The sequence below is a fragment of the Clupea harengus genome, chromosome 22, assembly GCF_900700415.2.
Source record: "Clupea harengus chromosome 22, Ch_v2.0.2, whole genome shotgun sequence".
In the NCBI taxonomy this organism is placed as follows: domain Eukaryota; kingdom Metazoa; phylum Chordata; class Actinopteri; order Clupeiformes; family Clupeidae; genus Clupea; species Clupea harengus.
In genome coordinates, this window is record NC_045173.1 from 16,018,391 (window position 1) to 16,034,216 (window position 15,826).

At 39.3% G+C, this 15,826-nt stretch overlaps 2 protein-coding genes across 3 annotated transcripts in view; one reads left to right on the top strand and one right to left on the bottom strand.

Annotated features, from left to right (window-relative positions):
* The first annotated feature begins 5,334 nt into the window (after nt 1–5,334).
* c22h14orf119 (chromosome 22 C14orf119 homolog) lies at nt 5,335–7,864 on the top strand. The gene is made up of 3 exons (XM_012835336.3): nt 5,335–5,491; nt 5,867–6,226; nt 6,383–7,864. The coding sequence occupies exons 2-3, from the start codon at nt 5,867–5,869 to the stop codon at nt 6,554–6,556; spliced, it is 534 nt and encodes a 177-aa protein (XP_012690790.1). The 5' UTR covers nt 5,335–5,491; the 3' UTR covers nt 6,557–7,864.
* The window catches only part of si:ch211-14a17.10 (myosin-11), a 34,978-nt gene continuing 26,087 nt past the window's right edge, over nt 6,936–15,826 (bottom strand). For both annotated transcript variants that reach the window (XM_031560497.2, XM_012835335.3), the window contains 21 exons: nt 15,682–15,771; nt 13,671–13,760; nt 13,509–13,571; nt 13,224–13,286; nt 13,065–13,121; nt 12,889–12,966; nt 12,694–12,780; nt 12,097–12,177; nt 11,892–11,960; nt 11,402–11,491; nt 11,168–11,245; nt 10,916–11,005; nt 10,645–10,734; nt 10,435–10,524; nt 10,276–10,338; nt 9,932–9,991; nt 9,720–9,845; nt 9,314–9,439; nt 8,781–8,864; nt 7,983–8,021; nt 6,936–7,652 (listed from right to left, as the gene is read on the bottom strand). In XM_031560497.2, the coding sequence (XP_031416357.1) occupies nt 7,084–7,652; nt 7,983–8,021; nt 8,781–8,864; nt 9,314–9,439; nt 9,720–9,845; nt 9,932–9,991; nt 10,276–10,338; nt 10,435–10,524; nt 10,645–10,734; nt 10,916–11,005; nt 11,168–11,245; nt 11,402–11,491; nt 11,892–11,960; nt 12,097–12,177; nt 12,694–12,780; nt 12,889–12,966; nt 13,065–13,121; nt 13,224–13,286; nt 13,509–13,571; nt 13,671–13,760; nt 15,682–15,771 (2,183 nt within the window). In that variant the 3' untranslated portion in view covers nt 6,936–7,083. The remainder of the gene's footprint in view (nt 7,653–7,982; nt 8,022–8,780; nt 8,865–9,313; nt 9,440–9,719; nt 9,846–9,931; nt 9,992–10,275; nt 10,339–10,434; nt 10,525–10,644; nt 10,735–10,915; nt 11,006–11,167; nt 11,246–11,401; nt 11,492–11,891; nt 11,961–12,096; nt 12,178–12,693; nt 12,781–12,888; nt 12,967–13,064; nt 13,122–13,223; nt 13,287–13,508; nt 13,572–13,670; nt 13,761–15,681; nt 15,772–15,826) is intronic.

The window sequence follows — 15,826 nt, forward strand, 5'->3', positions numbered from 1 at the left end:
GGTGGGAAAATTGGCATCACCAAGACACTCCATAAGTCCTGATTTTACTAGCTGGGCTGTCGGCAAGACATGGAACTGCACATCCATCTGTGCGACACCTGCACAGCAAAGAAGGGTTTGACCAGGCACTATCATGCTCCACTACAACAATACCAGGTGGGGGCGCCCATGGAGCAGCTGGCTGTGGATGTGCTGGGCCTGTTTCCTGTCACCAGAGGGGTATGTGGTCCTCGATCAGAGTGCCAACACCACTGCTGAACGCCTGGTCAACAAAATGTTCTGCCATTTCGATGTGCCTGAGGAACTGCACAATGACCAGGGGTGGAACTTCGAGGCTGCCATGTTCAGCAAGGTTTTCTGAAGGCTGGACATTAAAAAGATCCAGAATGACGGACTAGTTGAATGTTGTAATTGCACTCTGTTGTCCAAACTAAGTGACCCTGACAAGTCACCGGCAGCGAGACTGGGACCAACATCTGCCCCGGGTCCTATGGGCGTACAGGTGGTGGTGAGCCCAAGATGTACTATTTCCACAACCTTCAAGTGAGGTTGCGGGACACCTAGTGCTGCGGTATGGGTGTATTGCCCCGAGTGTTACCGAAGCTATAGGCCCAGTGGGTTGGGCCATGTGCTGTTGTAGCTGAATTGTCTGATATAGTTTACAGAGTTCTGGTAAGGTGGTATGGCGGATAAGGACAGTGGTACTCCACTGCGACCGGTTGGCTCCATTCTGGCCCCTGTCTTGCTCCGAGAGTGAGGAGGGAAACACTGAGACTGAGGGTGCAGCTCACACACCTGGAAACATATTCAACCCTACTTTTATTAAACTATCTTTAACATATTGTGGCACAGTCAATGACGAGATTCATCACAAATAAACACATTTTTCGTAATTTATAGGATGTTCAGAACATATTTAAAGACACAATCCTTAGTTTAATATGTAGAGTGTTGTCTATGCCACCATGTCCTCTCATTGAGCACAATGCAATTATGGTCCTATGGTCAGCAATCTTTAAAATATTGTGGTGTAGTCAATGACGAGACTCATCACATATTCCACCATACTTTAATTGAGACACTATCCTTATAGTCCATGGGCCCAAACCTGAAATTTCACATACCGGTACCATCTGGGTTGGCAGTTGCTATTTTTTTATTGTAATACATCCCTAGATAATGTTTTGATGTGATAACCCTTTCAGAGTGGCAGCTTGATAGTGGTTATCACCTCTTGAACAGAGAGACCCCTATCGGGCTAACGGGAAAGATGAATTCTCCAGTCATCATGTATAACTGCACCATTATACTGTTATCTCGTCTCTGTTGCAATAAACCCACCAATACATACTTTGAATGGCCTCCTATGTACTGGAACAGTTCACATTATCAATTGTATAAGGATATACAGTCTACTTTTGCGAAATTTGCAGTTTCAAATAATAATATTTAGTGGTTCTTTCTTCAAATACAATATTAAGTAAAATGTAACTAAATAGTAGTCCCTCAGTTTGTATATAATCAACCTAGGCCACTAGGCCACAATAATTATGATGAAACTACACATGATACAGGCAAACAATGTTGTGGCATGTCAAATAGTTTTGTTTTATTTTTCTTATTACCAGTACTTCAAAACACACATTACATGTACAACTGTTTAATTAGTGATCTGGATGATGCTACACTTGTACACCATGCTCACTTAACATCAATTGGCATGTTCTATGCAACAATAATACTGATGACTTGAAGAGTAGTGCTATTTAACGTTGAGAAATTAGAATTACAACTGTACATATCGGGAAATATTAGGTCCACACCCTCAACCTAGGACTCAGTCACCGTCACCATCATCTGAGTGGGTTCTTCCTCACTGGGTTGATTAGAACAGGTTTGCAGTTGGCACATATCTGTGCACTTCAGGCCATTGGTGAGACATTTGCACTCTGGCAGTTTGCAGGTGAGCAACTGCAACTGAGCATCGGGTGCTGGTGAGCCACTCATCCACTCAAATGCCAGCTTCCCATCATCGTCTGTGGTCCACCCATTCTCCTTGGGATCCGGCACGGAGGGTTGAGTCTTCAGAGACCGCCTCCATATTGCAGCCTGATAGTTAGCACGCATTTCATGCATGAAGAGGCAATCCTCACATGGTGGGAGTTCACTGGACTCTGCTTCGCCACGTCTAGCACAGAAGAGTTGGTGACGACGGGTGTTCACATCTGTTGTGCGGATAGAATGCATGTGATCTCTTGCAGCTTCTCAAAAAGCTCATCAGACACATCCCAAGAACGTCCAAACTCACAGAAGGCCTCTTGGTAGGCCTTGTCAGACTTCAGTAGCTTCAAGGCCAAACAAGTTACTATCAGCCTTCGGCATAGGCGGAGATCCCGGGGGGGACGGGGGGGACGTGTCCCCCCCTACCATAAAGTTGTCCCCCCCAACATTCATTGGAAACAAAACAATTTTTTTTGAAAAATATAGTAATATGAAATAAATGCACGACGACACAAGCGGTGCTAATTATAAACGTAAAACAATGTGTTTTTTAAGTGTTGAAAACTCTCCCACAGACGCAGTTAAGAACATGTAATAAAGAAATTTTTTCTAAACTCCTTTTACGAAGTTCCAATCGATATGCACAAGTATACATAAGTTTAATAATGGATTGACATGACAACGTGAACGTTTGCTGATAACACACGCATGCCGGTAATTAACACCGTTACGATAGCTAGCTAGACAGTTAGGACACTGTCCTGTCAGGGGCAGGTTAATGCTAGTTAATAAAGGTAGGTCTACATCTCAGTGCCTCTCCAGATTAGTTAAATTAACTGAATGTAAATTAATTTAATATTTCCCTGCGGTGCATGAACAATGCTGGTATTGGATATATTTATCTGCAATCGTGATGACCGTGAGATGAGGATTCTCCCTCTTGTATTGTGTAATCTGTAAATTCTCGCCTTAAATGTAAGCTTGTTATCCACCATATCTAGTTTTAAATGTTATGCATATCCCTCCATTGCCGTATGAAGGCCCTTTTGATGGCTTCTAGACGAAATCAGGTTATTTTGTCTCCAAAAGTTGTCTAGAGCCTCTTGGGATATCGTTTTGACACTGATAGATAGATATATAGATAGATGGATACTTTATTAATCACGAGGGAAATTACATTTAAATGATAGCTGCCATTGTAAACTCTAGTCAGCTCTGGTGACTTGTCCGAGTTAGGAACAGTAAATATTGGTGGCGGGGCTTAGTGATAGGTCAAATTTAACTGTTTTAGAATTATTTTGAGTAGGGCTGAACGATTAATTGCATTTGCGATTTAAAAAACGTGGTCACAAAATTTTTTTTTTTAAATAATTTAAATGAGATGGTACACTAAAAAGTGCATGCCTAGTGTTTATACTTAAAATTACTTTTTTAAATTACTTAAATGCACAGTGGCAAAGCCACCGATTTGTTGTTCTTGTTTCTGTAATGAGCAGTTAAATAAAAATGTAAAATGTGGGAAAGAATATTTTACACTAAATGTATCTAATATTGTGTTGGTCATATTTAAATCATTCATTACGTTTTGTTGGGAAAAAAAGAGGATACAAAAAAATCGCATATCGAATCGCAATCGCAATATTTTGGTAAAAAATCGCAATTAGATTATTTTCCCAAATCGTTCAGCCCTAATTTTGAGCATCAAGTTCTCTTGAACTTTGGACATTATTTGTCTGTGAGTAGATATTTTGTGTTAGTAGTACATTTAATGCCGTTTAGAGGATTTAAAAATGACTTTGAATTTCTGTTTGTAAATGTTATTGAGAATTATGTATTTAGCAGCTAAATTATGCTAGCTCTCGTGAAAGCAATTTTTTCATGTCCCCCCATCGGAATTACTCTCCAAAATTTTACCATGTATTGTCCCCCCCTACAATGAAATGGGATCTCCGCCCCTGGCCTTTGGAACTGCTTGCTTGGCTTGTCCTAGGTTGCGTGGCTTTTTTCGGATGTCAGCTTCTTCAGCTTCTTTTATGTCATTTTGACATGGAACTTTGTAGTTGCTGCATTTGCTTCTAGTCGTTCTTGTTTGAAAGCTTGATATGCTTCTTCTCCTATCCTGTGAGCGCCAAAGAGATCTGCTGCTCTATCTGGTGGTGCAACAGTTGCAGTTGACAAGCTGACAACATCTGAGTGGTCTTGGCTGAGCGGATTCAACCAACAGATATCCATGAACTCAACAAGGGACTGGACATCAGCCTCATCTCTTCTCTCTCTGTAGATCTGGGTGATTGAGATGTGTATCACTTTGACATGTTCCATCAATGTCTTGATCAACAAGTTCACAAAGCTTTCAAAACAAAACATCATGCTTATAACTAACTACATACACTATACATGCAATTATTCTTAAATACATTCTTACAAGCTAAGTACATTTAAATTACATATCTCACCAATTCCAATGTTTCTGTCTGAAAAAACGTAACTTCTACCTGAAATTTTCTTTTTTCTTCTGTTAAAGCTGAAAGTAAATGCACAACTGTGCAAGATTATGGTCAACCGAATTCAACAATGTAGCCTACATAAGTGTATATCAAGGCTGATCTTGGTGCCATCTAATATGATTAGTCATACAATAACAATAAAACGTTTATGAAAAATCAAACTTTATTTTTTCCAATAGTTGCAACATTTGACTTATACAAATAATTTACAAATAATTTAGTTAATGACCAAAAATATATCACTGTTAAGATGATATTAGCACATTGTGCGATGCAGGGAAATTTCGCTAAAGCGCTGTTCAGTGAAAACGGTAATATAGCCCAAAAATATGGAAAGCTGCTTTTGTGTAAGGGCTATCATATATTAATAGACTTATATCAGTCCTACAAACAACTTAGTAGGCATATAGGTAAAGTTTTGCCCAGATGGTACCAATATGTGGTCTGGCCCATGGACTATTAGTGTAATCAGCAGAGTGTGTTGTGTCAGTGTTTTCGCATTGAAAATAATGTAATTTCACTTGATCCCGAATCTTTTAAAAAAAATGCAATGTAGTCAATGACGAGATCATCACTGATAAACACGTTTTTATCCATATTTAGGATGTTCCCCACTTTTATTGAGACACAATCGTTTTTATTAGTAGAATGTGATGTGTCGCAGTGGCTTCCTATTGAACATAATGCAATTTCGCCTGTGTATGTTATCAGTGTTCCTTGTTTTAACACAACAAAATTATAGGTTTTTTTTGGTCCATTTGCTTTTTGTTATCGTGGTTATGCAATTATTACAACTGATGTTTCTAGTCTGATTGATGGCTTTTATTTTGGTAGATTTATGTCTAAATGTGTCCGGAAGTTGAGCCAGCTAATTTGTCTAACGTTGCTCACGGAACGATGCCATTATCTACTGGCGAGGTACATCGTGGAATGCTGCAAGGAAGACTTTTGTAAAAGTAGAAGACCAATGAATATTTCTTAAGGTGTGTGAAACTTGCTTAAAGAAGGAAAAGCAAGAAGAAAAGGCTTTGTATAGACTAACAAGCTAGGCTATGTAGCTAGGAGACGTATCTATAAGAGATGTAGCTATCTATAAGGTCCCAGTCAGAATGCGAACAATTGTGCTATGAACATAGCTAGTTTATATTTTACATATGATCGACCAGTTGTGATATATGCAAATAACTAAACTAAATTGCTTCCATTACTGGTTCTGTAACGTCGAACTTAAGTCACACACTTGATAAGAAGGCTACACTCAAGTAACAGTGCAGTCATCCGGATAGATGGTTTTGGTCATGTAAGTTACATCGATGACATTCTCGAATCAAGGTTGATGTTATTGCAATTATTTGCAGATGTCCTGGTTTCCTTATGTGCGTCAAGACCTTACTCAACAGCCATCGACGGTGCCACCTCCTTTTGAGGCAACAGGACATAATAGGATTTATTCGTCGCCACCATCTTCAGCAGATTTTCCAAATGCCCCACCTGACTTTAAACCACCCTCCTTAGTAGATTTGGCGTGTACCCCCCTTGGATCCGGGTCGGGGAGGGTATCCCCTGTTTCATTCGTGACTCTTCAGGAGCAGCGCTGTGTATTGAGCTGGTTTCTGAGTTGGGGAGCTATTCAAAGACAGCAATTTCTGGAGGACCTTATAAACAAAGCTGTGCCTGGAAAAGTGTGCAGCCTACTTGAGCAGCTTACTACAATGCAGGTACTAACCTTACTCATGCTGGTTCATCAGAGGGCTATGTTAATAACGTAATGATTGCTGGCAATCCTGTCAGCTATTATAACTATGCAGAATCAGAATGTCAAATGCTTTGTTGTCCTACACACGCAAGTCACATTGTGCCTATCTGTCTCACAGGTGAAGGACCGACTTCCTAACATCTTTGAGTGCCAGCTCCGGTTATGGACGCAGTGGTTTGAGTCATGGACCGAGGAGGAGAGAAACGCCTTCATTAACTGCCTAGAGGAGAGAGACCCCATCTTTGTCGCCCACTTCTATAGAGGGGTGGCAGGCACAGCTGGGAGGGACTGAAGCATTATATTTAAGCCAATATCAATCAGGCCTTAGCCTTGCTATTGACAGTGGACAATTGCAAACCACAAGCTTCTGCATCAACTTCTGCAGCATTTTTATTTCTTATGTAGACTTCAATATAAAATCAGAGCAATGGAGAAGATATCTAACTTAATAAAACAATTGAACACGTAATTTGAGACCACAAGAGATGGTGGGACCCTTTCAGGTTTTATATATATATATATATATATACTATATGGTAGTGCTGAACAAATGATTACAATATAGATAGGAATAATATTTTCCCATAATTCCAAACTCAACCTACCTATTGATTTACAGTATTGTCAATGAATTGAGAAGAGTTTATAATAACGACAACTAAAAACAAAAATTATTCAATATAATTTCTTTAATTTGTCATCATGTGCTTACAGTGCAACCTAATAACACTAGCAGGGATTCAGCACATTTGGGGTGCACTTGATACAAATAAATGTTGAGTATTCAGTGAAAGCAGTGGGAAGTACATTTTATGAAGGTCATTTTTTAGACTTCAGCCAGTCAGCAGAGACTACTGGATTGAACACCAGTGGAGGTGAACCCTCCTCAGTGTCCTCACATGTGCTCATAAACGGAAAGAGTTTTGACCTCACGTTAACGTTACTGAATGTGTACATGTGAGCTCTAGTTCCTGCGTCATAAAAGGAGATTTCTGCCTTTTTGAAATCTATTAGCACTCCAATCGTGGCTGGCTTGGCTTTCCCTTCCTCTCTCACCAAAACCTTTCTTTTGTCGGAAGCAGTAAGAACATCATTCCTTGTCAAGACCAAAGTCCAGTATTGATACCCGGGGTGAAATCTTATGGATCCTTTTTTTGCAGCTGTTTCTCCAGCCACCCCTAAGATGTAACAAGGTTTTCTAGCCACGCCGACCTCCCAGTACTGCCTGCCTTTGTCAAACCCAATGCTAGCCATGGCCCCCGTAACATGATTATACCGTTTTGGGACGTCAGGCACTTTGAGTGCGGTCTGTAGGAGCCTCATTTCTTTGTTGTTATTTGACAGTTGGAGTTTTGGGTGAGCTGTGTCAGGGTCTATAGCTGGCTGAGCTGTGGGAAGAAAAAGAAGGGTTCAAAACAGATGATCAAACAAATTCTTCAATCCAACCTTTGTAAATGTGCTCAAAAACAGTCTATTGTTTTTGTTTTTAAACTTTTGTTTTGTTTGGTTTTCTGCTTAAGAGAATATTATTTGCAAATTTAGAAGAATTTGAAGTGTGAGTTTTTTGGGAGAAATAAAATGAAAGTTGTGGCAAGATCAACCGTTTCTATAGTGCATTCAATAATTAACTGTGCGTATAGAAGACTAGAAAGTTCAGGTAATGTTTTGTTAGAAAGTATTACTGTGAAACAACATTCAGTAGCATTCTTTATACTTACAAATGTGGATTGCTTTTTCTGAATTTTCTCTCTCAAAATCTGTGGGGGGTAAAACCAAATTAACTCAATTCAATTTCATTACAGTCCATCATAAGCACTTTCTTAAAACAACAGCACATGGGGGAAAGTAAGTAGCTGAAAAGTGAAGACTCTGCAGAGGGCTTGTCTATGAAGCTTGTTTGGAGTGTACACTCAAAAGGCTGTTGTCCAGTTTGTCAGTGGAGTGTACACTCAAAAGGCTGTTGTCCAGTTTATCAGTTGCATTCTCTTTGGCAGTGTTATTACGGAATCTTATCTTATTCAGTGTAAAAATATGGGTTACATCACGAAGCAGTACATGAGGAGATCTTCCATATTTTCTATAAATGCACGATCTTAGGGAACATGTTACTAGTCTTCTAGATTCATATGTAATAAAACTAAAATGACTGGCTGAACTAGTAGATTTATGTTAACTGAGGTCTGAGAAAGTTGTAATGATGGCAGTTCAGAGCCCTTTGGATCTAACATTACATTACAGGCTCTGGAATCAAACTGGTCTCTATATCACCTCCCTAGGCTCTGTGGTACAAAGCAAAGCAGAGCCAAAGATAAAGTAGAGCTCTATGGTCCAGGTGTGTTCAACCAATCAGGACACTGATCTGCTGCCTAATCACATGCTGTGGCCAATGCCAGCATGGGACAGCAAAATTGGTTATAAGCTGCGTTTGGTGGCCACTGACTACCCAAGAAGAAGCAACTGATGGCAGTGTCATAATTTCGCCTCAAGCCAACAAAATGACTAACAACATAACTCGCCTTCAAATTTGTTCTTAAGCTCTTTGTTCTCTTCTTCCTTTGTCTTCAATGATCGCTGAAGTTGTTTTTTCTCCTCCTCCAAAGCTACAAAGAGGGTGGAGGGGAGAATGAGTGAATGAGTAGTTTTGACACTTTCATTTGAAATGTTCAAAACAAATATTGTTTCAATAACTGACAACATTTTAAATGCCTGCTGAACTCCTTGGTTTCTCTAGGGAGAAACATGTTTTTAAGTGAGCAACAATTATTATAGCTGCTTGAAGATATCACATATCCATCAAAACAAAAATCTGGTATGAAAAAAGTTATAGCCTACTATAATATTAAGGTTGGGCTTTGAGTAGCTCAAGGCATGTTGATTAGAAGTGACAATCATCAAATTCAGCTTCTACCAAGATAATTAGGACACAAATCTGTCATTAAAATATTTATTTCAGACATGTTGGGTGGGAGTCTCTAACCTACACAGGCTACCTCCGACTGTGAGTGTTATGACTGTGGCTGAGCCCATGAGAAACACATTTGGGTCTCACCATCAGATGTCTCCTGTAGTTTCTTCAGCGTCTCTTCACTGGTGTTCTTTGCAGACACCAAATCATCTTTGTCCTTTTGCAATTTAGAAATTACTGTGTCCTTTTTGTCAAGCTGCTGTTTCATTTCTGACAGACATTCAACACAATGGCAGTTTAGACAAGGGAGATGAAAGCTTACGTAAGTCAAAGTTTTACGTTATTGAACAGGGATGACAGAAAACATCCAGCAAGCTTATCAGTCAACTACACTTGACAAGCATGATGTTCTTTTGTTTTGAGCACCAAAGCACCAAGACCATTTGAAGACATGAGCAAAGCACCGGCAAGAGGTGTTTAAGGATTGTGTTAGCGGTCTCAGCAGAGCGCCGACTCTTTGGTCAGTTTGCCGAACACATTTCCATCTCACCATTGGCTTTCATCTGTTGGGCATTCAGCTCAGCCTCCCTGTCCTTAAGTTTGCCTAAGGCCTCTTCCTTTTCGCTCTCTAGCTTGGTGATGTCTTCATCTTTTCTTTGCAGCTGCTTCTTCATGTCTGGAAAAAAAGAGCAGTTCACTGTGACAATGAAGAATAAGCACAGTTGAACTGAACCTCATCAGGAAAGAGGAAAAAAGTCTCACCTTCGTTCGTCAGTCTGAGGCGAGCACAGTCTTTAGCCTCACCTGCGCTAACCCTCAGATCTACACAAACAAAATAGATAACAGTTGAAAGGATGGAGCATTACATGAAATTGCAAGAGTTACTTAAAGTAACACTGAGTACTGAATATAAGGAGACTGCTATAAAAAAATATAGCCATTGGCATATTTTTTACTAGCTTCATGAAGCTAATTGCCTTAAGCCACAGCAAAGAATAAAATATTAACGCTGGCCAAAGAATGACAGTGTGCTTTATTGAGCTTAATTACATTTTCTTGACAGCTGAAAGCTGGTTAAAGTAGCCATTTGTAATTTTGAACCTTACTGTCATTTTCAGTTTTCAGTTTAGCATTCTCTTGTTCTTTTTCTCCGAGTTGTTTCTTGAGATCTGAGAGGATAGTTAATGTTACATCGTAGTCCTTTGAGCCATTTATCATGTATCACAATCATAGAAGAAAAGGCACAGGTAGCCACCGTGTCTCACCAGCTATCTCATCTGCTGTCTTCTGTGTGAGGTCTTTCTCATCATTTAGGAGTGAGTTCATTTTATCCTGCATTTTAATGGTCTTTACAACTGAGGAGTCAAACACAGAGCAGAAGTCGGGAAAATGCAAACATGGTTTACTTTATATGAGCATAAGGAAACATTTGCACATAAACAGTAGTCCCAGATTTAATGGATTGATCAGCTTACTCAGTGCCCCGTTTTCTTTGTCTAAACTCTCCAGCTTCTCACTACTGGCTCTGATCTCCTCCTCCTTCATCTTAAGGTGGTTCACCAAGTCTGAGAGTGGAAATGATGGGAACATGATTTAACCACATTTAGCGTCAAAGTCTGATACTGACCTTCACAGAGGTTGACACGAAGTTTCAATATGTTTGATTTCAGAAGGTCTTAACCGTTAGCAGGAGAAGGAGTAAAACATTTTTGATATGTGAAATGTGACTCGACATGATGTAATCACCAGCAATCTCTTTTTCTGAGGACTGTCTGAGCTGTTTCAGTTTGGACTCCAAATCTCCGGCTGCTCTTTCCATAACATCAATTTCTTCCTCTGAAGATAAGAGAATAAAACGATCAAAATATTCATAGGAATCCCACAAGTACTTTTCTTGGAATGCTATGAATAAGTATCTAGTTAAACAGGAGGTACTGGTACACGTACACATACACACACACACACACACACACACAGAGACAGTACTGCTACACATACTCTGCATGCCAACTCCACAGTCTTCAGCTTTCATCCTATCGATCTCTTGGCGCTTCTTGTCCAGCTCAGTTTCCATTGCTGAAAATAGGCAAAACACACGCACATCATGTGAACAAGCTATTTGGTGACACTTAAAAAAAATAAGAATGACATCTCCACTTATAAATGAAAAATGGTATAGTAAGAAATTCATGTCACACTATGATGAAAATAGTAAAAAAACATGACACCAACCAATTATCTTTTTGGAAGAATCCTTTCTGACTCTGGATAACCTGTCCTCCAGTTGGGTAATTTCCTCCTGTTGTTTCATCACCCTGATCACTGAAATAGAGAAAGATGGTGCACGTGGTACATCCCCAATGACCTTAGATACTTTCAAGAAGTAATACTGGTGGTCCAAGCTAAACCGGCAGAGTATGATGCTAACAACACAGAAGTGATGGGATTAATGCCTGAAGAGGATACACACATTACAACATTTACCGTAGCTGTGCCTTTTGGGGAAAAAAGTGTATGTTAAAGCAAAAAAAGCTAATAACACTTGATACATCATTTTAAAATACATCATGCATTAGTACATTGTTAAATATGAAATATGTTATTTCATTAATAGTTACAGTATCTAAGTAGGAAATTGTGCGGCCAAAAGCTTTGCAAAGTCCAAGTAATATTGCCTAATTCTTAGTGCGTACATATGTGAATATAGGCTAATGCAACTCACTTGATTGGATTTGTTCTGCTTCTTTGTCTTGTAGGGCAGCAATCTTTTCGTCCAGCTCACCCTCTAGCTCTTTTTAAGTAGACCAGAGTTCATTAAGAATGTTTTTCTGACTGAAAGTCAGGAATCTTATATTTCACACACATACAAAATTACAAAAATATGCTGTTATAACATATCACATCCTAGATATCACCATTTTTCCTACCAGCAATGCGCTTTAAGTACTCCTCGTTGTCCTCAGGCATTGATGTATCTTTTTCTCTTATTACAGCAATGAGCTCTTTAACTGAAGAGAGGTAAATATAATAGGGGTTGTGATTAATTTATCATAAAGATGCACATATCAAGATACAGGCAAGGATTTGGATACACTTTTCAGAAAAAGAGAGAAAGAAAATGTTATAGACTGACCACACTGAGCACACATATAATATCCTATTATGATCTATTGTGAATTGACTGGGATGTTGTTTCAGTGCTTTAAAAAAGTTGATTTCATCATTAAACAATATCAGGTTGGACTGGTTGCAGAATCATCTTAGGATATGCATAGCCTGACTTTGTGTCAGCAGAAAAAATCTTACACTGGTAGTATCACCTGGAAATAAGCTACAGACAGTTTTTTCAGTCCAGTTTTTGTTCTGGCAGCCAGTGAGTGGGTGTAAAGCAGATTAATTGGGTTGGTGACAAAGAGAACGTGTTTTCATTTCAAGTGCAAAAGAGATACAGTATTTAGATAAATTGTCAATACATCATGACGCTCTCACTCTGAAAAGCCTGGGAGTAGAAAAGTGGAACTCACTTTGCGTGGCAACGGGACTCTTCCCTCCAAGTTCTGTTTCTACTTTTTTCAGTTCTTCAATCTTCTTCTCCAATTCCTTCTTCAGTTCTAAGTAAGTCACATACGCATATAATTGCATAAACATAAGGTGGTTCAAAGACATACTTTTAATTCTTCAATTGCATGTTTTGAGAGAGAGCTTGCTGGAGCCTTCACCTGTCTCATCTCCAGTTTGGCCCCCAATGGCTCTCTTCAGTCTCTCAATTTCACTGCTCAGCATGTTGATCCTAAGAACTAGGAAGAATATTCAAGAAACATTTTACACTTGAAATATTTTAGACATTGTTTTAAAAAGCTGAAATGTAAAACAAAATAGCGCTGTTTTGCCATACTTAATTTGGGAACGTCTTCCATTTGTCTAATGTTTTCTGTCACTGTTGCCTTCAGATCTGTGAGGTAGAGGTTTGTAAAGTTGTAGATCCAATGTAAACTCATATCAAAACAGAGGAAATAAGTCAGCCAAAAGTCTATAGAAAGTACAACTATATCACCTGTGTATTGTTCCTTAATTGTGGAACAGCTGTCAATTGCTTCCTGTTTAGATTTCTCCAAGGCTGGAAAGCAGAGGGTAGAGAAAATAAAACATATCTGGTGTTCAAAAACAGGTAATGTAAATGTCAGACCAGCATATATGGGTCACAACTTAAAGGTCAGATCAGTGATTCTATTTCTGAACCTTTGTTTTTCATGCTGAGCATAGTTCTTTTCATGTTGGAAGAGATAGAGAAGAAGCATTTGTGCGATGTTAGTGTTTCTTTCCATTTCCAGAGTCTTACCATTGTTTTTGGCTTTTATTTTGGCATTCTCCTCTTCCTTTATACTGAGCTGTTTCTTGAGGTCTGAGAAAATAGGTAATTTTTTACATTGGTATGTTTTTCTGATCCATCCATCCAAAACTGAATCACTGGAAAGTTATACAAGTACCAATCATTCCTTACCATCAACTTCCTCTGCCATTCTCTGTTTCAGGTCTTTCTTCTGACTTAACAGTTGATCCATTTTATCCTGCATTGTAATCATCTTGCCGACTATTGAGTTATAAAAAACTGCGAGTTAGTATCCATGGATATGGTGCAATGTTTGTCTCAAAATGGCCAAGAACATTCATGTGCTGTGGTACGTCATGTGGTATAACACATTGAAACACAGTGTTTGAGAAGGCATTTGTTACAGTAATGCTCATGTGTGTTCATATTTCTCAGTAGACAATATGAAACCATACAACACTGAAATGTAAAAGGCCAGAGGTGGACAGAGGTGGCATTGATCAGGCACAGAGGTGTACAGTTAAGTCCATATAAAATTCTAGTCTTAATTCTAGTGTTCTGTATTAAACCTTGGACTGTTTGATAGAGAAATTCAGTTTTGAGGAATGATTTTGAAAGATGCGTAGTGTTTTTTTAACTAAGGGTGTGTGTGTTTATGTTTTGCCTTTAGAGTTTTGACAATATGAGCCCTTGAGTCAGAGGCGAGACGAGAAATACTATTTTCTGATTGGCTGGCAGGTGTCAGGATATTTCTGTATAACAGGACTCCTATGAAGTGGACCCAGTAAAAAAAATGATCAGTGATCAGTGATCTGGAAACTTTGAATGGTAAATATAACAATCATAGTAAATAACAGTTGATTGAAAAGATGCCAAGGGTACTACAGTGAGTGTGTAGTCATGCGAGCTAATGAATGAACAACATAAATGTATTCTCTCATTTGCCAAGTGGTGTAAACACCACAAATTCTGTGGTTAAATAACATGTTAACTGGAGAACCAGCAGGATAGCAGGCTAGCAGGCTAGCAAGCACAGAGTTGGAAACAGCTAGCAAGCTAAAGGATTCGGGCTTAGCAACATTAGAATCAACTGTAACCTAGCAAAGTATCCAACATTATCCTTGTCTGTGACTAAAGAAAGTAGTACTACAAGTTCTATTACTGTTGGCCTTCTTTTTAAACTGAACCAAATGGCAACAGGGAGAATATCCTAATAATCTGCTCCATCTGCTTGCTCCTGATTCTCTCTTCTCCTTCTCTCCTTCTTTTCCTTCCGTCCCCTTTTTTCCCTCTTCTATCTCTATTTCTCTACCCGGCCAAACCAAGATTTTCCTTGCCCCAGCAGCCTTATCACTTGCTCTAGGGGGTTCATGCTCTGGGCTCTGTGAAGTGCCTAGAGACAATTTTAAATTGTGATTGGTGATATACAGTAGCCTGATGATGTCATACTCATAATTCTAGTCAGAATATGAATCTGATACTGCTCCATTGGGCTGTGATTATGGGGCGTGTTTCAACCGAACCAGGAAAAATAATGCCTCTTTGATCAATTGGATATACCTAGAACCAATAGAGCAACGTAGTATGACCATAACGTAGACCATGGGGCCAGCTGATACATTAAACTTTTACCGGATCCCGTAGGAAGGACGGAAAAAACATCTTTTCGATCGACAAATGCCTTGATCGCGTTTCTCTGTTCCTCTTTCAAAATGAATGTGCTGTCAATGTCTTCTAAAACAGACTCGAATCTCCACCGTTCAGCTCTTCAACGGCAGCCATGTTTGTTCAAAACGAATTCACCCCAAAAGCTCTTTGGTGACGTGGTTGATTACGTTACGGTTGATCATCTGTCCATCATCGTATAAAGCCCACCCTGACAATTTGATTGGTCTATCTATCTCCTCACAGATTTTTGTGAGGAGATAGTTTCTCCCCAACGGAGCAATGCCAGACAGAACTTCCCGACCTAAAATGTTGTGGGCGGGGCTAAGTTCGTATGGCATCCAGTCTAGATATACAGTATAAATAAGATTGGATTGGATTGAACATAAGCAGGATAACGGCCTTCGAGGTGTCCCGTTATATGCTTATCCACTTTGCCTCTGCCTAGTCCAATATTTTCGTATAACGGGACACCTTGGTGGCAAACAGAAAGAAAGTAAAAGGCTGATCAACTTACTAAGTGCTCCATGTTCCTTATCCAAACTCTGCAGTCTGTTATTACTGCTGATCAGGCCTTCCTCTGCCTTCTGAAGATGTTTTATCAATTCTACAAAAGATATTTACAATTAGAAACAAACTAGACTGGTCTGAATAGTATTATA